This window comes from Pseudonaja textilis, chromosome 13 (genome assembly GCF_049901715.1).
Source record: "Pseudonaja textilis isolate UNSWEBS1 chromosome 13, rPseTex1.2, whole genome shotgun sequence".
Lineage (NCBI taxonomy): Eukaryota > Metazoa > Chordata > Lepidosauria > Squamata > Elapidae > Pseudonaja > Pseudonaja textilis.
Window position 1 is genome coordinate 10,348,177 of NC_142002.1, and position 21,586 is coordinate 10,369,762.

At 42.0% G+C, this 21,586-nt stretch overlaps 1 protein-coding gene across 5 annotated transcripts; it reads right to left on the reverse strand.

Annotated features, from left to right (window-relative positions):
- Positions 1 to 2,671: 2,671 nt before the first annotated feature.
- RLBP1 (retinaldehyde binding protein 1) lies at positions 2,672 to 17,116 on the reverse strand. 5 transcript variants are annotated; one of them, XR_015745105.1, is made up of 9 exons: positions 16,781 to 17,112; positions 12,801 to 12,833; positions 11,953 to 12,081; positions 10,085 to 10,289; positions 7,379 to 7,578; positions 5,584 to 5,742; positions 4,294 to 4,404; positions 3,267 to 3,482; positions 2,672 to 2,862 (listed from the first exon to the last, which is right to left on the reverse strand). XR_015745105.1 is itself a non-coding variant. In XM_087941354.1 (8 exons), exons 2-8 carry the CDS (start codon positions 12,810 to 12,812, stop codon positions 3,324 to 3,326), a joined length of 975 nt encoding a protein of 324 aa, XP_087797480.1. In that variant the 5' UTR covers positions 12,813 to 12,833; positions 16,781 to 17,112; the 3' UTR covers positions 2,672 to 3,323. The 5 variants fall into 5 exon arrangements, 4 of the variants coding, with proteins under 4 accessions (XP_087797480.1, XP_087797481.1, XP_026565065.1 ...); XM_087941354.1 differs by having other exon boundaries at positions 2,672 to 3,482; XM_087941355.1 differs by having other exon boundaries at positions 2,672 to 3,482; positions 12,801 to 12,873.
- Positions 17,117 to 21,586: the final 4,470 nt, after the last annotated feature.

Genomic DNA, 21,586 nt, shown 5'->3' on the forward strand with positions numbered 1-21,586 from the left:
AGAGACAATCAACCATAATGCTCAATGTAAAAAGAAAGAATAGGATTAGTAATAATAGTCTAACAAGTAGTAGGAAACCTTGAAAATATCATGGGAGTTTAGGAAATATCAGTAAACAGAAGAAAAATAATTTGAGGGGAATAGAATGTGAGCAAAGTTGTATATAACAAAGGTGATTTTTGAAAAACAATTTCTCTTCTACATGCAACAAACACAGTGGCAGCGTTCAGAAGACTTCGACTCTATAAATGCCTGATTAAATAAGTACATCATGTTGCTAGGCTGCAAGGGATCTGTTTAATTTCCTCTCCCAGTTCGCAGGGGGAAAAATGAATATTCAAATTTTCTGGGAGTTGGGGAAGATCATCAAGCCCTGTCTGGGTTTGGAGTAACTATAATCTGAAAAAACTAAGAAATTCAGCTCTTTCCAGCTATCTGCTAACTTTGAGATATGGAGGTCTCAGTCTTGCCTGACTCCTGGGGGAATTAATGTCTGAGAGATGGCAAAGGAACATCTGATCTCATCTCTCCCCTTCTGTTCAGGTTCTCAATATCTCCCAAAGAGCAAATTTATGCTACGGAGGTGGGCAGAAAGCTCCCTGACTTCTGTCTGCAGCCTCACAGCTTACGTCCTGTTTAGCTTGAGTCAGCGCCAGTCTTCTCATGAATGACCCTCTTGTACGTTTCTTCCAACAGTTTCTATTTTGGAGTTATCCCTGTTGGCCTGTTCCACCAATCAAACAAGCCTAGCATTGAAGCCAGGTGGAGCAGGATAGGGAAAGAGAGGGTGCCCAATACGGATCTGATTTCATGGGGTAAGAAGGAGAACAGAAAGGACGTCTCTTTGGAGAGCATTCTTGCTTTCCGTTTATGTCCTTCATAAACCACAGGGGGGTATCGCCCCAAACGGAGGATATGTGGATAAGCAGGATAACATTGCGTCTCTCTCTCTCAGCTCCTGGTTCAGATTTTGCACTTGGGGAAATTGTTTTTAAAACTGAGCATCTGACAAGAGGAGAAGCAGAATGTTTCCTGCTATGTGAGATGGCCAGATTTCATAACCATCTTCATATGCATGTGACTGACACTAACAAAACAAAAAACCACAGCCTGGCCTGTAATCCATCTGCTGTAGGATCATCTTGAGGGATGAGCAGGGAACACAAATGAGAGGCCAGATATGAGGTGTGGTGGCGCAGTGGTTAGAATGCAGCAGTATTGCAGGCGAATTCTGCCGACTGCCAGCAGTTTGATTCTCACCAGAGCTCAAGGTTGACTCAGCCTTCCATCCTTCCGAGGTTGGTAAAATGAGCCTGATTACTAGGGCTGATATGCTGACTCTGTAAACTGCTTAGAGAGGGCTGTAAAGCACTGCGAAGCAGCATATAAATCTTATTGCTCTTGCTATATAGAAGAAGTGATCATCAACTCACAATCATTTATTGAGTGAGCAAAGTTACAAAAGGCACTGAAAAAAGTGACTTACAATCAACTCTTGCACTTGCAACTTTGGCAGCAACCCATTTGATCACACATTCAAAATTCAGGCGCTCGGCAACTGGCATGCATTTATGTATGATGGTTGCAGTGTCTTAGGGACATAAGGGGGACATGTAATATAATTTTGGCTCAGTGTTTAGACAGACGCTGGACTAACAGTAAGAACCAGAGTTACATGTTGTGATAAGTGGACAAATCCAGGGTGGTACTTGGCAATTGTCAAAACACCTTCAGCATCCATCGAAGCTTCCATCGAATTAAGGTGATCTTACAAAAAGTATTTTTGAAGGGGCTGCAAAGTCTCACAATTGTTCTTAACTGAGAGTTTGCCACCTTTTCAGGAGGAGGAGGTTCGAATCTTGTGAGACTTCAGGCAGGCATGAGATGATGGTCATTCCAGGGAAGAAAAATGCACAGGCTGTTGTGAAAAATTGCGAGACGATGCTTGACTTACGCAAGCAGGAGGGTTTTTTCCCAGCTATATGGGAAGAAGTAGAAAGCAGAGCCTGGGACCTCCCATAATGCAAAGGCAGGGCTCTTGTCTCTGGGGTAAGGCTCTTCCCCCGGGGATGAGCTGGAACCCAATAAAGTAAGCAAAAGAAGACAAAAATACATCTGTCTCTGATTTGCCCTGCCTAATTGCTTAAAGTACGTTGGTATTTTAAAGCACAGAGCATACAAACAATCTTCATGATTGGCGCATTTAGTTTACTAAAGCAACTTAAGCCAAGAGCATGCACGCTATTGGAACCATTTCTGTTGGCTACAAAGCTCAGATTTATACTGAAAAAATACTGGGGAGTGAGGAGGGAATATTTAATCTGGCCTGCAGGTTTCTGCAGTGACTTCCTACTCTATTTCAGAGGCTGCCTGCCCATTCCACACCAGTGGTTGTATTCAATTTTTTTTTACTAACAGTTCTGTGAGCGTGGCTTGGGCGTGATGTGGCTTGGTGGGTGTGGCTTGGTGGGCATGCCAGAGGAAGGTTACTGCAAAATCCCATTCCCTCCCCACCCCACTAACCTGCTTTCCAGCTCCATTCTCCTGTGCAGGGCAACCAAAGAAGACCCAGCCGATCAGCTGGGACTCAATGGGAGGCAGAGAATAGATGGGGGCGGGGCCAGTCAGAGGTGGTATTTGCCGGTTTCCAATGTCCCAATCCTAATAAGGCCAGTTCTAAACTGGTCTATTGCATACACCAGTGGTTGGGCTTAAAGTGAACCAAACCAGCCATAGTGCCTTCTTTGTAGACCCCCAACATGGTGTTCTGTGGTCTTCTTCTGTTTGCTTTCTTCTCACTAGGGAAAGCTGAGCTAGGATCCCAGCACCTGTTTTTGGAGTGGAGGACTCTGCCTTTGATGGCTGAGAGGGTGAAAAATGAAGAATGAAAGATATAGAGCTTATGATCACAATCTGTATAGCCCATCAATCCAGGTCATCAATCAAGATACAACAATTCATTTAGTGACTGTTTGAAGTTACATCACTGGGGGGAAAAGTGACTTTTGACTGGTCCTCCACTTATGACTGTCGCAGCATCCCCCTCCACCATGGTCGCACAATCAAAATGTAGGCCACTAGCTGTGTTTGTAGTGGTTGCATGTGATCACCATATACAATATTCTGAGCTGGCTTCTCACTAGCAAAGTCGATGGGAGAACTGAACAACCGTAGCAAAAAAAAAAGGTTCTAAAATCATCTGGTGCTCACTTAACAACACCTGTCTTAAATTCTGGTCCTAATCTGGGTTCTACGTTGAGAACTGCCTGCACTGCATTTCAAAGGAAGGCTGAGGCTGATCTTCCATCTCAGGCTGTTCATTTTTAGAGTGTTGTGTCTTCTGTGTCCATCCAGACCCCGAAAAGCTTCTCGGCGACCATTTTGCCGTTGTATCGGGGCAGGTTGCCTCCAAAGTCGGCTGGCAAGATGTCAGCATCTATCTCTTGAAAGAAGGTGGCAAGTTCATCCCCATGCACAAAGACCTGAGTAAGGAAAGAAAGGGGGAAGATGTGAGCAGGAGAAAGCTGGGGTTTTCTTGGAGCAGCTTATTCTGCTTTTTTTTTTAAAAAAAAAAACTGACTTAGCAATGGAAATTCTGGTCCGAATTGTGGTGATAAGCTGAAGGCTACCTGTGCTATTGTGCAGTCTTCTGTTTTGACCCAGGCTTCGTAAACCATAATTAGTCACAAACTTATTTTAAAAACAAAACCTATTTTATTGCAATGCTGGGAATTGTTTTCATTCCCAGCCGAAATTAAACTCAAACAATCCTCCAAGATAAGCACACACCTTTAAGTTCTATGAAGTGCTGCCAAAAACAGAAGTATCAAATTAGCTAGAAAAGAAACCAACCGAAGTACAAAAAAACCTAGCCAAAATACCAAGTGTTTCAGGGATGACTTGGAACGGATCAAATTACTTTGCTTCCTGCAAAGGTTTCATCATCTTGGCCTGACTTTTATCCCTTATGGGAGGGGCAATCACCTCCAAACCTTAATCCCAAATTGCCCTTTTGTTTCAGCTGCTCTTGCCTTCTAGCAGCCCCTGCACACATGTGCACTGAGAACAGGCTCCCCTGCGTCCTCTGCCTTGCTGCTGCCAGACTCCGGAGGCTCCGGAGGCAGCACCCCACTCCCAGATGGTCCTGGCCCCATCTCTGCATGGATTCAGGACCCTCATCCGAGTCCTCTCCAGACTCCCTGACTGGTCTTCGTTCTTCCCCACTGCCCGATTCCGCTGCCATTGCACCGGCTGCCGGCGGCAAACCACAACATCTTCGGTAGTACAACTCACCCTTTCCAGAAGCTTGTTCTTCAGGAATGGTTTGACAACATTGTAGGTGGTGGTGAAATACCAAGGCTGGTGAATGAAATGAATGGCCTTGAATCGAGCTGGAAAGGAATCCTGGGAATTCCAAAAATAAATGTGAAAGGCAGAAAAATGGAAGGTGTCCTAAGCAAGATCTCATCTATCCAGAAACCTAGATTTCTTCTTAGCCGTGTTCACACAAGACCTCATCCACTAAACAGTCAAACCTCCCTATTGATGATTCCATCAGTGCACAGTCTAAGCAACTGCATCAAAAAGGAACGATTTGTCATCTCCACCCCCTTGTGTCCATTTCTAGCTGCAAAAGTCCTTATATTTTGTAAGAGAGTCCTGGCAAGGCTAAGATCACCAGGTCTAACTTACAACAATAGCAATAGCACTTATATACCACTTTATAGTGCTTTACAGCCTTCTCTAAGCAGTTTACAGAGTCAACCCCCAACAATCTGGATCCCTGTTTTACCGCCCTCAGGAGGATGGAAAGCTGAATCAACCTTGAGTTGGTCGGGATCGAACTGCTGGCAATTGGCAGAGTTAGCCTGCAATACAGCATTGTAATCACTGCCCCACCACAGCTCTTATCTAGATGGTAGCAACATCTCTGTCCTATCATCTAAAAATTAACTGGGTCTTTTTAAGCCAGGTCTCTGGTTTGATAACTGTAAGAGAGTGTTTGGGAAGAGTTCTCTGTGCTGCCAGTCCTGGACAGACAGTTCTATAATATTTATTTTTATTTATATACCAAATATATTTGACACCCATCTCACAATTCAGGCATGGAAAGACTTTGGAAGACTAAGTGGACTGAAATAAATTAGCTCAGATTTAACGATTTTCTTAACATGATTGATGGAGTGGGATTATTAACTGGGTCTTTACAGCTAAATCTCACCACCTTGGGGTTTCCATGACTGCAGCCATTAATCAAGGGTGTAAAAGAGCAAACTAAACAATGCAACCTGATTAAAGCAAAACTGCAAAGATCTGCATAGTGCATACTCCTATTATTTACATACAAGCAACTGAGTTATTGTAAATCCTGACCCAGAGGATTTCCTGCAGCCCCATTAGATGGCAAAGAATATTGCAGAAGTCCATTGACTTCAACATGTGCTATATTTGAGATTTATATTTGAGATCCTTCCCTAGGGCGCCATTTTGTACTGCTATCCCATATATTCTAGCATGATTGTCTTAATTTAGGGCAATTTCCAGATGTTGTTCCATCTCTGCAGGCAAGTAGATCAGCCTCACCTGTAGCATGTCCACCATTTTTTTCAATTCAGAAGGCTTGATACCGTAGGCTTGCTGCATGGTGAATCCCTTGAAGTTTTCAACGATACAGAAGCCATTGATTTGAGTTTCCTCGTTCTCTAGCAACTTCTCCAAGATCACGCAGTAGGCACGGAGGATCTGTAGTAAAACCATTGGAGGGTAGCAGCTCAGGCTCCAACACATTCGTGGACCTTCCTCTTACCACATTGGCTTTGAAACACCAGCCATAAAACTTTGCATTGGTTCTGCTTGTGATGCAAGTAAAGTAGTAATCATCATCCAAGAAGATAGGATTGGATTTGTGGGGTCATTGGGGCTCTCTGAGCTTAGTTGTTTTCTTGCAGATGTTTCATTACCAAACTAAGTAACGTTATCAGTGCTGATGGTGTTATGTAGTTTGGGTAATGAAACATCTGCAAGAAAACAATGGTTCAATCTTGAGCTACAAATATTCTCATCTACCAATAGGATTGGATTTACACATCATGCAAAGATATAATGAAACTTGTTTGATTATGCATAGATTGTATGAATCCAGCTGCTGTTGTTTGGAAACCATGGTTCCTAGCATAGCATAATGGGTAAACTCCTCAACCAAATATGTTTCCTTAAACAAACCATGATTAAAATAAACTGTGGATTAGTGTGTTGTGCAAACTATTCTGTCATTATAAACACTTGACTTTCTAATATCGGTGTCTGCTTTGCCTGGTCAAATGGAGGCTAAAATCAGAGGCCGCAAGTTGTGATGGTTATATGTGGGATGGATTCCTTCATCAAAGTAAGCTTATTTAATTTTAATAAAGTTTTAGCAGGGGACAATTAATTGAGTTATTATAATACACTAATCCATCAATTGGTTTCCAAAGCACAGTTAGTTCAGTTCATCTAATACTAAGCCCTAAATCAAAATTATTGGATATGGGCTGCAAAACTCCAAAGGTCCAAAGGACCATGAGACAACAGCAAAGAGGTACTGAAAGCATTAACTCTGTTTTAGGTTCTTTCAGATGTTTCCAGCCCAGATGTGCTACTTCTACAAAAATAAGCAAACTATAGTGTAGTGCAGTGTATGAACCCAGCTACTTAATTCTATTGTCGTACATTTCTGAATACCAAACACTGGTGAATTGATTTTGCTTGTTCTGCTTCTGGATTTCCTTCCTGAGGGAATTGATTTCTGGCTGGCTACAGATATACCTGACCCGGCTAGATATGACTTTCATCTAATCCACTAGAGATTCATCTATCAAAACTGATAAGACATCATGTGGCTTATTCCAAACAAAGTAATTTCATTCAATGATCCCTAAAAGACAGTCTCCTGTCTTTTGACTGATGTAAACTTTCTGGTCCAAGCTAGAGAAGTTCTTGCTAAGTAAATGAATAACTACCCCACCTAAGAAGAAGAGAATAAACAAAAATCTTGAAAACTGAAGAAGGGTGGAAGTTCTTTCATTACAAAGCAGGCAAGCTACATGTCATCTCCCTTCTCTGTTTGCAGTTTGCACCCAGATGTTTTCCATTCTAGATGTTGCCTTGCCAAAGATGAGAAATATTGGCAATTTTGGGTTTACATTCTGTAAGCTGTCTCAAGTCTCCATGGGCAGATAGGTGGCAATATAAATTCAGTAAATAAATTCAATAAATAAATTGCTGTTCAGCCACCTCTGGAGGACCACAGTGCTTTCCCTGCTTTAGGGGGAACTATGATTGTTGAAGATTTAGAAAAAAACTTACAAAAAGGTAAACACCTTTACCAAACAATACCAACCTCATCAAATGTGATCTCTTCATAATCCCAGTTCTCTATGTTGAACAGCAGTACGACCCGACCGTATTTATCCCTGTTGCACAAAATGCCAGGGTAGCCAGCCTCAATGGTACTCCGTACTGCCTCAGGTACCAGATTTTCAAAGAGTTCTGGATACTGCTGACGGAAGTTGACGTAACCTGGAGTTAGGGATAGAAGCTCTAACAGGGCCACATTAGAGACGCTAGTTACATGAACCAACAGCTCAACAATCAAATTAAAACATGATGTCTCCAAGGTGGAACTGGTGCCAGAGGCAGGTTTTTTTTTCAGTTAAGAGTTGCATGTTTTGAACGATAAGTTCATCAACTCCGATCAATAACTCAGTAAACCCAACACTTTTGTTGTGATATAGAAATTACCCATTTTAATTTGAAGGAAGCCAAGGGCACAACAATAGTCTTTTAAAATTCATAACCCGGATGCATAAAAAATGTAATGTTACACACATGGACTTGAGTGTGAATAGAAGAACCTTTCTGAGCAAGAGACTTGCTTCTATCCAGATTCCAGTTTGTACAGATGCTTCAACCGACATTCAAAGTAAGTGCAAACAGAACTCCTCTGCATTCCATCTCAAAAATCTGAAACCCATTAGCTGGCAAGTAGACAAATAGTAATGACATCTATTACTAATGGAGGTGGTGGAACTATTAAACTGGCAGCTTTTAAGAAGAGACTGGACAGCTACTTGTCTGAAATGGTATAGGGTCTCTTGCTTGAGCAGGTGTTGGACTAGAAGACCTTCAAGGTCCCTTCCAACTCTTTTATTCTGATCTATTCTGTTCTGATAATGCTACTACCCGCAATTTGAGTAGAAATAGAGTAATAATAGAGTTGGAAGGGACCTTCGAGGTCTTCTAGTCCAACCCCTGCTCAGGCAGGAAATCCTATACCATTTCAGACAAATGGTTGTCCAATCTCTTCTTAAAAACTTCCAGTGTTGAAACATTCACACCTTCTGGGGGCAAATTGTTTCATTGGTTAGTTGTTCCAAGTTCTAACTGTCAGGAAATTTCTCTTCAGTTATAAGTTGCTTCTCTCCTTGCTTAGTTTCCACCAGTTGCTTCTTGTCCTATCCTCGGGTGCTTTGGAGAATGGCTTGGCTTCCTCTTCTTTTCAGCAACCCCTGAAATATTGGAAGACGTCTATCATGTCTCCCCTAGTCCTTCTTTTCATCAGACTAGACATATCCCGTTCTAGCAATCATTCTCTTTAAGTTTTATCCTCTAGTCCTCTAATCATCTTTGTTGTTCTTCTCTGCAGTCTTTCTAGAGTCCGAACATCTTTTTTACATCATGGTGACCAAGTAATATAACTCATCCCCGTAGGCTTCCAAATCCAATTCAAGGTTCTGGTTGTCACCTATGTTTTACATGGCATAGGACCAAGCTCTTGCGGGTGTCACCTGCCCTCCACTGTTTCTGCTCATCCCACCAGATCTAGCAGGGAAGGCAGGCTCCAGGTTCTGTCCATCAAACAACGCCATCTTGATATGGTCATGTTCCACAATACAGGAACTCCCCAACAGAGGAATGGTTAATAAAGATGGCAGAATTGGCAATGATGGCCAAGTTAAGGGCCTTCGTGACAGAAAAATCACTGAAGAAATTCATCTGTAATTGGAAACCCTTTGTGGACTTTTTGAAGGAGATAGAGGGGGGGGAAATCAAAATTTGCCATATGGATTTGTTGATTGTTAAATTTTAAAAAGGGGGGGGGGGAATTGACATTTTATTATAGTCTTAAACAAAGAATTGAATGTAAACATTCTTTACTGTTCTTGGAGGAAGAAGTCAAAAGTCATTCTTTATATATATTGGTGTTTTCCTTTCCATTTCTTTATATTTTTCACACTTCTATCCCTATTCTCTTTTTACTCTTTACAATTTCCATTGAGTGTTAGTTTATGTTATTTTTTATGTGTTTATGCTTTGTAAATTGTAATAAAATTATTTGAAGAGGGAGGGGGGAAAAACCACAATGCCATCTTGTTGGAACCCCAGAGCTGTGCAATTATGTAATTGCCTTATAAAACATCATTCCCCAGAAATCCTGGTGGTCTTTGAACCTTTTAACTTTTTTTTAATAAAACTCAGAAGACTGGTCTGTTCCTCTAGATTTTTGGCTCAGGCAATTAGCTTAGCTCTGTTGGTGGTACAGCTTTCTTTTCGGGGTTGTTGTTTAAGCATAAAATCATGAATGTATATTATTGTGCTGCTTTTAATCTTCATACACTGCTGTGAGTAGGAAAGGAAAGAAATCCCTGCGGATTTTATTCCACTAGTCATAACCAACTCTAAGGTGCAGCTTTCATCTCTGTTTTAAGGGCTGCTGAGCCAACACTGTCCAAAGACATTTTTGCAGTCATGTGGCCAGCATGATGTCATGGAGCACTGTTACTTCCAAACCAAAGTGGTACCTATTTATCTACACACATTTGCATGCCTTCAAACTGCTAGGTGGGCAGGAGTTAGAGAAGAATGGGACTCACCCCATCGTACAGCACTTGGGTTTCGAACCCACTGAGCGTCACACCACCCAAGCTATGAGCTAGACAGCGGCAAAAATCATTGAAATCAGTAAGTGAATAAACTTCAACCCACAAAGAGTGATAGTTATGGAACCGCATGTCTGGAAGGAAAGGTCCAATGGAAGAATCCTGACCTTTAATCAAATCATAAGCTCTGTTGATATCAAACTTGCGGGCACGTATGAAACGAAGGAGGAAAGCTTCATCCTTCCCCTGCATTTTCTCAGAAACCGCTTTGCAAATGTCGTCTCCATCTTTAGCTTTCTCCTGGATAAGCTCCTGAAGCTCTTTGATTGCTAATTCACGTTTCTCTGAGGTCTCGTTCAATTCATCTTTAGCCTAGGGATGAGAGGCAAAGATAATATGATAAATAGACAATGAGTTGGAGGATCATACTGGAATTTCTAATTTTCCTGGAAAAGTACAGGCAATCCTCAACTTACAACCATTCATTTAGTGGACTGTTCAAAGATATAAGACACTGAAAAGTGTGATTTATGGCCAGTCCTTGCACTTACAACTGTTGTAGTATCCCCATTTGACAAAAGTGTGGGCACTTGGCAACCAGCAAGTATTTACAGTGGTTGCAATGTCTCAAGATCATGTGATCATCATTTGTGACCTTCCCAGATGGCTTCCAACAAACAAAGTCAATGGGGAAATTCAGGATTCATTTATTATTATTATTATCATTAGCATATGGCATTGTTGCATTAGCCAGGAGACCACAATGCTGTTGCAGAGTAGTAATTTGGCTGCCAAGGTACCATCCCTGTTGTTGGAAATACTTGCACGCTAAGGTGTATCATGGGATGGCGAGCTGGTTTTGCACCAGAAAGAAATACAAGCAGCTCTTCCTACAGCATCATCCAAGACTCCTTCAGTTCCTGGAGCCACCACACAAACAGGCGCTGCAACCAGGAAGGTTCAGAGCCAGCAGAAATCTGACTGCCTGCACAGAACACCAACTTGTCTCCCCACTGAAATGGTACCTCTTTATCTACTCGCATAGAACATGCTTTCAAACTGTTAGGTGGACAGAAGCTGAGGCGAGTTGACAGGAGCAATGCTAGGAATTGAACCGCTGAAGCAGAGATCATCTCCAGCATCATCAAACCATTGAGCTACCACACCTCCATCTGGATTCACTCTATGATTTGTGATTCACTTAACAATTGCAGTGATTTGTTTAACAACTGTGGCAGAAAAGGCTGAGAAATTGGGCACCACTAACTTCCTTAGCAATGGAAATTCAGGTCTCAGTTGTGGTTTTAAGTCCAGTACTGCCTGTAGTTCTTTCATCAGTAACTGGGGGAACCCTTTCTAGCAAAAGGTATCCCCCCCCCCCCAAATATGGTAACAACCTGAAATCTGGATGAAGGATCAGAGTCCTTCCTAATATGTGGAAACCAAATTGTAACTGTTATTTATATGTAACAAGGAACGTTTTTAAACACGTGGGGAATTATCCTTTAAAACTAATGGTTCCTCTTCTATATCAAGAGTGGTTGTGAATCAAACCAACATTTTGAACTAGAGTGAACTGACATCCAAGTAGAGTCAACAGTTTTGAGTTGAAGCTTACAATACTGTAATTAACGTTGCCCTATTTTTTGGAGTTTGGTGCCATCTAGTGGCTGATAGTAATTATACTTCTCTCTATCACCTAGGCTTGGTTTAACATTACAAGATTTTAGGATTAGGTGGCCAAGGCTGTGAAGTAAATGGTTGCAGCTCTTAAAATGAATAGAATGATCAATGTTAGGTAGCTGATCGTAGATTAAAAGGTCTGAGTGACATGCAAAATTTCACAAGGAACTTGAAGCCAAATATATTTTACAGTCCTCTCTAAAGCAGGACATCTGATCAGGATAAAAATGGGTGGCAATGCCAGCTGGCCAATGGATCTGTGCTAAATGTTTTTCTTGGCTATCTTGGGCATATTCAAATGGTCCTTGGGTTCCTGCTTCTGTTGTTCTCCCCAATTTTCCACGATGCTCACCTTCTGCAGTGTGTGTGCGGGGATCTTCTCATGCTTCCCAAACACAGGACCATGGTCACTGGTGCTCAGTCGCTCAAGTTTAGTCCGCAAAGCCTGCTCCTCTTCAGAAAGAGGCCTGAAGGTGCCAGTCTGAGAATGAAATTGCAAGATGAAAATAGCATCTTCTGCCTTGATCATGTAAAACCTCAGTCAACACTTTGGGATATTGCAAAGGGAGGAAAGATTCAGGCTAGAAACAGCAGGAGAGATTGGGAATCCTTTTGGCTGCAAGTTCATGCAGCACTAAAATGCACAACTGCATTTTAGCCTAACTTGCTTAATGGAGGCAATTCATGCTTTAGTTTTAGGTAGAGACACCTTGGCTAGGTTTGCATATATTTTCCCATATTTAACTACTGAACCATAATGAAGTTCATTTGGCCTGATTTGCTGGATTTACACAGCAAGGAAAACAGGAAAATAGCTGGAACACAGTGACAGAGTTGGAAGGGACCTTGGAGGTCTTCTATTCCAACCTGCCCAGATTCATTTTTATATAAGATGGGCAGCAAATAAATTTAATAAATAAATAAACCCCCTACCCAAGTAGGAGACTTGATGCCATTCCGGACAAGTGGCCACTCAGTCTCTTCTTGAAAACCTCCAGTGATGGAGCACCTACAACTACACAGGCTGGACTTAATAAAGGACATGTCAGAACAAAATAGGGTTGTTGCTTTGGGGTTTAGTGTGTTGTGTGACCCAAGAGCCAAGTCTGCTGAAGAGAATGTTTGAATCTGGCATGTTTCCCAACAGCTATCCCCAGTGAGAACTTGAGAGTAGGGAGTTAAAAGGGAATTAAAACTCACCATTGCTGTCATCTTTGCACTCCAACCCAGCTCCTGGGAGAAAGAAAAGGAGATAGAAAACCATAGGTGAACCCTGTTAGTAGGCAAAGCCTGAGATTACACAATGTTTGCCAAACAATGACTGAATGGATTAACCACACTTAATTGGACAAAACATTTGCTAGACCAATACTCAAATACAGCTCATCAGTCTGGAACCCACATTACGTATCTGATATTAACACAGTTGAGAAAGTCCAGAAATATTTCACAAGAAGAATTCTCCACTCCTCTACTCATTGCAGAATACCTTATGCCACCAGACTTGAAATTCTAGACCTAGAAAACCTAGAACTACGCCGTCTTCAGTCTGATCTAAATATAGTATATAAAATCATACATTGCAATGTCCTACCTGTCAATGAATACTTCAGCTTCAATCATAACAATACAAGAGCACACAATAGATACAAACTCAAGGTTAACCGCACCAAACTTGATTGCAGGAAATACGACTTCAGCAACAGAGTGGTCAATGTCTGGAATACTCTACCTGACTCTGTGGTTTCTTCCCCAAACCCCAAAAACTTTAACCTTAGACTGTCTACTATTGACCTCACCCCTTTCCTAAGAGGTCTGTAGGGGGCGTGCATAAGCGCACCAACGTGCCTACCGTCCCTGTCCTATTGTTTCTTTTTATTTTTCTTATATGTATCCATTTCATGTATTCATAACTATGTTTATTCTTATACCTATTATCTTAAGCGATTGACAAATCAAATAAATAAAAAATAAATAAAATAAAATAATAAAATAAAATAAAATATAAAATAAAATAAATAAATAAATTGAAATGAAATGAAATGAAATGAAATGAAATGAAATGAAATGAAATGGAGAGGGAAGACATTTTGGAGGTCTTCTAGTCCAATCTTCTGCTCAGGCAGGACACCCCATACCATTGGAAAAATGGCTTTCTAGCCTCTTCTTAAAAACCTCCAGTGATGGAGCACCCACATCTGGAGACAAGCTGTTCCACCGATTAATTGTTCTAACCATCAGGAAATTTCTCTTTAGTACTTAGTACTTATTACTAACATAGCATGCTCACCAAGCAAACTGCATTCCAACAAAGCATTATATGAACACATTCATAATAGCAATAGCACTTAGACTTATATATCGCTTCGTAGTGTTTTACAGCTCTCTAAGCAATTTAGAGAGTGAGCATATTGCCTCCAATAATCTAGGTCCTCATTTTACCCATCTGGGATGGATGGAAGGCTGAGTCAACCTTGAGCTGATCAGCATTGAGCTCCTGGCGCTGGTATACCAGAGTTAGTATGCAATACTGCTCGAACCACTGCGCCACCATAGCTCCTAATGAGTTGCTGAAATTTACTTTTTTGTATGCATTCACCTTTCCGATCCTGATGCTTTCTAGATAGCTTGGCCTGCACATCCATCAGAGACATCCATCAGAGGTTGGACACAATGGGATGTCAGCTTACCTGAGTGGAACTGAATGACTTTGATCATTCATTCCTTGCAATTTAACACAAAGTTGGGAAAACCGCACTAACTCCAATTTGCAATCCTCCTATATTTTCCTGGTGTTTTTCCTCATTTTTTCCTCATTATTTATCTAAAGTCTGTTGAGGTAGAAAAATTTAAAAGAGCTGAATAAAGCTAATAGAATGTCAGCCCAGCAACTTTCATCCCTTGGTGTCTCATCAGTCCTTGAGTAGCATTAAAAGGGGCTGTCTTAGGGAGCTCCCATATCTTGACTTCCAAGGATGGACTCTTTCACTAGATGGTAGCAAAAGAGATACAGAGAATTGCAGCTCTTGGCTGCCATCCAGGGGTTGCTTGGATTCTTGCAGACCATATCTGGCAGTCTTATTATACTTCTACAAAGCCTCATTGAGACTTCCCTACTTCCATACCGAACCCTTCTATGCCTAGGAAAGTGTTCTGTCATTATTTCTCTCTTCAAGCCCTGCTTGTTAAACAGCTTGGATAAAGTCAATTGCAAAAGGCAGCTCCACTTGGAATAGCTTACATCCTGTGATGATAACACCGTCAAACAACATCTGCCAAGTCCATTGGAAAGACTCGTTTATTGGTTGGATAAAAATTCCAAATCCAGTTTGAACATCTGTCTGACTATGAACCATAATAATGGAAAATTAATGGAACACTTGAATCTTCACTTATACTATGTAGATATATTACTGCATTCCTGGGAAAAACTTGATGGCAATCCCAGCTAAAGAATTGGCAGTTATGGTTTCACTTTGTTGCGTATAATCATAATAATGCCCTCTTTAAAAACAAAATAAGGAAGTCGTCAATGCCAAAAAATATAAATGATTATCTTATTGTGGTTTTTTTCTCTCCCAGAGTCACATTGAACAGTATAGATTGGTTTCACTGTTGGCAGTGGCTAAAATGAAAGTAGTACATTCTTGGAACATTTTATGACAAGGTCTGAAAGACAAATAAACTATAAAGAAAAGGAAATGTGCTTTGTAGTCATGCAATGTTGCTTATATAATTTATCTGACAGCTTTGCTTCTCTTCCCCTATTCACACATTTTTGAAATATTTATTTTGGATAATGAGGAAGGTTATTTCATTGCCTTCTCTCAGAATGTTACACATAATTAATACTTTGTCATTAAATAACTAAAAAAACCAATTCCTTTATACAATGCAACCAAAATAACAACAATAAGCAGCAACAATGGCTCAATCTGAATTCATATGTGTTCATTATCCTGTGTTTGTTCTAGAGATCCATAATGAACCAAATGCATAGCACATTAAATCATAGATTACATTATAGAAATTAAACGGGCTGGGTTTACACACCACATTAAGTCTAAACCAATCAAGGTGCATTGTATCTAATGCAATATGCAAATCCAGTCACCTGTGGAAGAGTTACACATCACTAACTACACTGGCCTAACTACAGTAGGGACAAAACCACACTCCTATGGCACCTGAGAAGCTTTTGAAATGGGCAGAAGTACAGGATGGCTTTTCCAAGTTGTCTGTCAATAAAACTTTAGATCAAGATGGAAATATGTACATCTGGAAGATACCACTGATTCTTCAGTCTACTCTACAATAAAGCAAGTCTCATTAAGCTGGTGCCACACTTCTAAAGAAAGCCTACATTGGACTCAGGTGGTCAAATCATTGCTGGGATGGTGCAAATGCTTTGAATGCAGAAGCAGCTGTATTTACTGCCTGGAATCTACCTTGAAAACAAACTGAGATACAGCCATGGGGAAGACTTCTGCCATGGATATTATTCAGCCAGTAGATAAATAGTCTAACTCAATAGAAACAGTACATAATGACTTGAACTTCTGCACAGTTTTTTCACTGGCATAGAATAGAATAACAGAGTTGGAAGGGACCTTGTAGGTCATCTAATCCATCCAACCACCCCTCCCCTCCACACACATCCAAGCAGGAGACCCTACACCATTTCTGATAGATGGCAGTCCAGTCTCTTCTTGAAAGCTTCCAGGGATGAAGCTCCCACAACTTCTGAAGGCAACTTCTGTTCCATTGGTTGATAGTTCTCACTGTCAGAAAGTTCCTCCTTATTTCTAGGTTGAATCTCTCCTTGGTCAGTTTCCATCCATTATTCCTTGTCTGGCTTTCGGGTGCTTTAGAAAATAGCTTGACTCCCTCCTCTCTGTGGCAAGCCCTCAAATATTGGAAGACTGCTATCATGTCTCCCCTGGTCCTTCTCTTCACTAGACTAGCCAAGCCCAGTCCCTGCAACCATTCATTGTATGTTTTAGCCTCCAGTCCCCTAATCATCTTGGTTGCTCTTTTCTTCACTGGAATATAGACACATATTGGGCTCCATCACCGCTCCTATTCTTAAAAAAAAAATCCATAAAGCTATGGCATCTTTGGTTGCAGAAACAGAACCAATGCTGACCACATTGCAAAACTTCAGTAAATAAAATACTCACAAAGGATACTAAGATGCTCGAGGAAGACCTCTGTGGGAAATCCTGAAGCCCAGAGTGAGGAACCCTGACACAGGCAGGCTGCAGGGAAGCCAGTGGGACTGGAGAGGATCAAAGAAAACTCCTGACAAACATCCCATTAGAAAACGCTGGGTTGGGATTAGGCCGTCCCAGGGCATTTGCTCAGCAGGGCTTCATAAGGAGGTCAACCCAAACCAGGGAAGGGATTCCCATGGAAGGAAAGTACAAAAGGCAAATGAGGGGATAGAAACAAAGGCAAAGCAGTGGCCAAGGAGATTTGGCTCAGAGAAATGCATAACGGGGGACATTGATGGGATTCTGGGACCGATTAACCGTGCATAAAAGCCTCTTATTGTATAACTGGGCCAGACTCATTAGCGTAATATGGAGGAAGAATGAAGGATTCATGAGAACTCTGAAAGTGAGATAAAAGGCAGAGACTGCAACTCCATCAAAGGAGGAAGAGCAGCTTCCTGGTGAATTTAGATATTTTACATATGTAAAGTCCATATTGTCATCCTGCCATGTCCACATGTGTACGTATTTGTGTGCCTGTATCCTCTGTCAGCACAGGGATGCAGGTTCTCTTTATATCCATGGCATTTAAATGCATCCCTGCTTCTTCCCACCATTCCTTTGCTTAAACAGGCTCTTAAGGTTCTGAAGTTGGGTGTTTGGTGGCATAACTGACTTCCTTGACCTGAGAAATGTTGGCTCACAGCTCATGGCTCACACTTTGATCCATTTCTCAGTGTGTGAGATCGATCCAGCCAGACCTTCCATATCAGTGAGCTCTTCCTAGAAGCATCTGGTGGGATCTGGGACATGAATTAATCCAGGAGGCTTCTTCTTAAGTCTTTATGTACTCGCCAGCCCATTCTCTTTACATAGAATGGGGCAGGGGCTGAAGGGCGATTTGATAGGTTTAAGATTAACAGAGTTGGGAGTGATCTTGTAGGTCATTTAGTCCAAACCCCTCACCCCAAGCAGGAGACCCCACACCATTTCTGACAGATGGCAGTCCAGTCTCTTCTTGAAAGTCTCAAGTGATGGTGCTCCCACAACTTCCGAAGGCAAATTCTGTTCCATGGGTTGATTGCTCTCACTGTCAGAAAATTTCTCCTTATTTCCAGGTTAAATCTCTCCTTGTTCAGTTTCCACCCATTATTCCTTGTCTGGCCTTCAGGTGCCTTGGAAAATAGCTTGACCCCTTCCTCCTCTCTGTGGCAGACTCTCAAACATTAGAAGAGTGCTATCATGTCTCCCCTCTCCTTCTCTTCACTAAACTAGTCGTGCCCAGTTCCTGTAACCACTCATCGGATAGCCTCCAGTCCCCTAATCATCTTGGTTGCTCTTCTCTGCGCTTTTTCTAGAGTCTCAACATCTTTTTTATAGTGGTCACCGAAACTGGATGTAGTACTCTAAGTGTGGTCTGACTAAGGCTTTATAGAATGGTATTAGTACTTATGAGGTTCAAAGTTATGACAACCTTGGAAAAGGGACTTATGAACCATGCTTGCCGTTATGACCATTGTACCACACACACACCCATGGTCACATGATCACAATTCAGGTGCTTGGTTCACATTTAGGACAGTTGCAGTGTCTTGTGAACAAACAATCATGATTTACAACCGGCCCAGACGGCTTCTGAAAAACAGTTGATTTGGGAAGCCAGATGCAGCTAATGACCATGATTCACTTAACAACTGCATGATTCTCTCAATGAACATGGTAAACATGGTTGTAAAATCAATTCTGAAGATTCTAATCCCAATTTGTCATAAATTGAGGACTACATGTACCATTAATTACAGGTGGAAGAGAGGACAACAGGGAATAAATGATGGCATGTGCGCGAAGACACCATCACAATGTCACCCCAAAACATTTGTTGTTTGTAGTATTCTGTTGATATCACAATGTACACCTGCAATTATTCCCATTTTAAACTTTATGTACTGTATGTGTTCATTTTCATCCAGAGTCTGTCTCTGTTTCTCTCTCTCCCTCCCTCCCTCCTTCTTTTGGGGTTCCCATGTTGCAACAAACAATAGTGTATTATTGTTTTTTTTTGGACTACGCTACAAATAGCAGAGTGTTCATAATTTGCTAAGCCATTATTAGCTGCGGTTTATAATCCACGGCAGCTATGTTCATATCACAAGGCAAGCCAAACAAATCAAAGCTTGGTTTATCACACACAGTCACAGGCCGTTCCTCTTAATAGGAACAGAAGATTAGTTTAGATTCAGATGAAAAAGAATAGGCACGGGGGAGGCCATTAAAGTTAGCAGACGGTTCTTTTAACTTAAAAAGATTCAAGATTCAAAGAAAGAAGCACATAGGCCTGCGGAGAGGAACTGGAATATGAAAGACATGTTCTTTAATTGCTTGGGGAATGTAAGGATTTGAATTCCATGGCACCAGGACTGTGGGAGGAAAATATGTGTTCCAAATGTGGGTGCAGATCAAAGAGAGAGAGAGAGAAAGAGAGAGAAGGGGAGAGAGAAAGGAAGGAAGGAAAGGAAAGAAAGGGAAGAAAAAAGAAAGAAAAAAGAGAGAGAGAAAGGGAGAAAGAAAGGGAGAGAAAGGAAGGAAAGGAAAGAAAGGAAAGAAAAAGAAAGAAAAAGGGGGAGAGATACAACTGTCAGTGGGACTTGTGTGGAGAAGGCACAATATGGGTTCAGCCAAATGCCACTTTGATCTCTTTTCTTTCCCCTACAGCTTCTGATTGGTCAGCCACACATTTTGTCAATTTTCATGAATGGCATTATTTGGCCGTCGTTAAGCAAACACAATACTGTATTTAAGCATTGATGTCTGGCCCTCATTTGACATTGTCTGCAGAGGCTCTGTGTGAAGGGCTGAAAGATTACAAATATGTCTTTCTACCTGTCTATCCACCTCAATATGAAAGCAGGATCTTGAAATGGCCCACCAGTATTTTTCAACAGAGTGCTCAGGCCAATAATTAGGTCACCTATGCAGGATCAGCCTTGCAGCCTCCACCTGGTGGTGTGTGAACCACTAAGGCAGCACATTTCCAAGTAGCAAACAGCTCAGCACATGATGTTCTAAAGGCAGCACATCAAGGAGAACAATGCCATCTGTTCATGGGAACATCTAATAGTGGGAGAAGTAGGAGACACTAGAAAGACCACACCAGCCAAAAATATTAAGCAGGGTCATGCTTGGGTGGAACATAATGAAGTCCCAGAGCTGCTAGATTAGGAAGTTGGAAAAAATATATGCTAAAAGACAATGTAGTTTTTATCTTCGTCTTTAGAAAGGCCATGTGATGACCCAGGGCATGGCACAAAGGCAACACAGTCAAATAAGCAATAAGAGTCCCTTTATTATCTCCAACTTTGCCCCCAATGTCCAGATTACCTTCGGCTGGAGAAAAACTCTCCCAGGAACAGTCTTTAACTGTAGAAAATTCAGTGCAAAACAAGGTACACACGAACTGTAACTTAAAATCCAAACAAACCAAACTAAAATAATTAGTTTGACAGGACAGGAGAAGGAATTTCAGACTTGAAAGCATGGCAAAACTCACAGTTGGGAAGACACAAGTTACACAGATAAACCACGATGATACAAGATAGCTTCACATTTGCTCCAACAACTTGCTATGTGTTCCATATTAGCAGGCTTGAAACCCTGCGTTCCTATTGGTCCAGAAAAGCCGGATCGTGATTGGAGGATTTGAAAGTTCCTGATTGGCTCATACAGGGTTTGCCGCGATTGGCTAAAACCAAGCGCGGCAAACTCAAAGAGATGTCATTGGCTGCCTAGCCGCGGCCAGCTCTATAAGAAGAGCTGCCGCGCGCTAGGGTTTTTAGTCTCAGAATCTATCTGTTAAATAAAGAGCTGTTGTTCACTACTCAACCCTCATCTATTCATGGGACCCACCAACCATACTTAACACTGGCGATGAGGATGGGATTCTGAGACAACAAGGCTAACCAGCACGTGGCAAATGGCGCAGAGACGACCAGCGAAATGGCCAGCAGCGCCATGCCGCCTGCACCATTTAACCCAGCCAGCGAGGACTGGGAGTCCTACATTGATCGTTTCCAAATGTTTTTGGAATCCAACAACTTGAAAGACGCCACCAGCAGCAAGAAACGGGCGGTATTTTTAACGCACTGCGGGCCCGCTCTTTTCAAAATGGCCAAGGCGCTAGCAAAGCCCGCAGATGTCAAAACGATGGATTGGGACAACCTAGCTCCCATCCTCCGAAACCACTATGCTCCGGCCGTACCAACTCTTATCCGAAGGCATGATTTTTATCAATGACACCAGCGTGAGGGTGAGAGCATCGGTGAATTTGTGGCCGACCTGAGGGACCTTGGTGGTTTGTGCAGATTCGCTAACCTGGATGAGGCCATGAGAGACCGAGTCGTTCTCGGCCTGAAAGACCCAGCGCTCCAAAGCAGACTAATGGCCAAGGGTGACATCTCCCTCGCCGACGCCATAGCCGAAGCAACCGCAGCCGAATCTACCCGCAAATCAGTGGCCCGAATGTGGCATTCAAACAGAACCAATCATCAATCGACCAGCGAGGCAACCACCACACCAGAAAAACTCGCAGCCACCATCCACCATGGCGACGTCGAATCCCCTTCTGACAGCGAAGAAGAAGAGATTCACCGTCTTCAGGCAGAACGCGACCAGCGAGACCGTAAGTCGTAAGTGTGCCAGCTGCGGAGGAAATTACCCGCGTTCCAAATGCAAGTTCCTGGACGCTGTTTGCCAACATTGAGAGAAGCAGGGGCATAT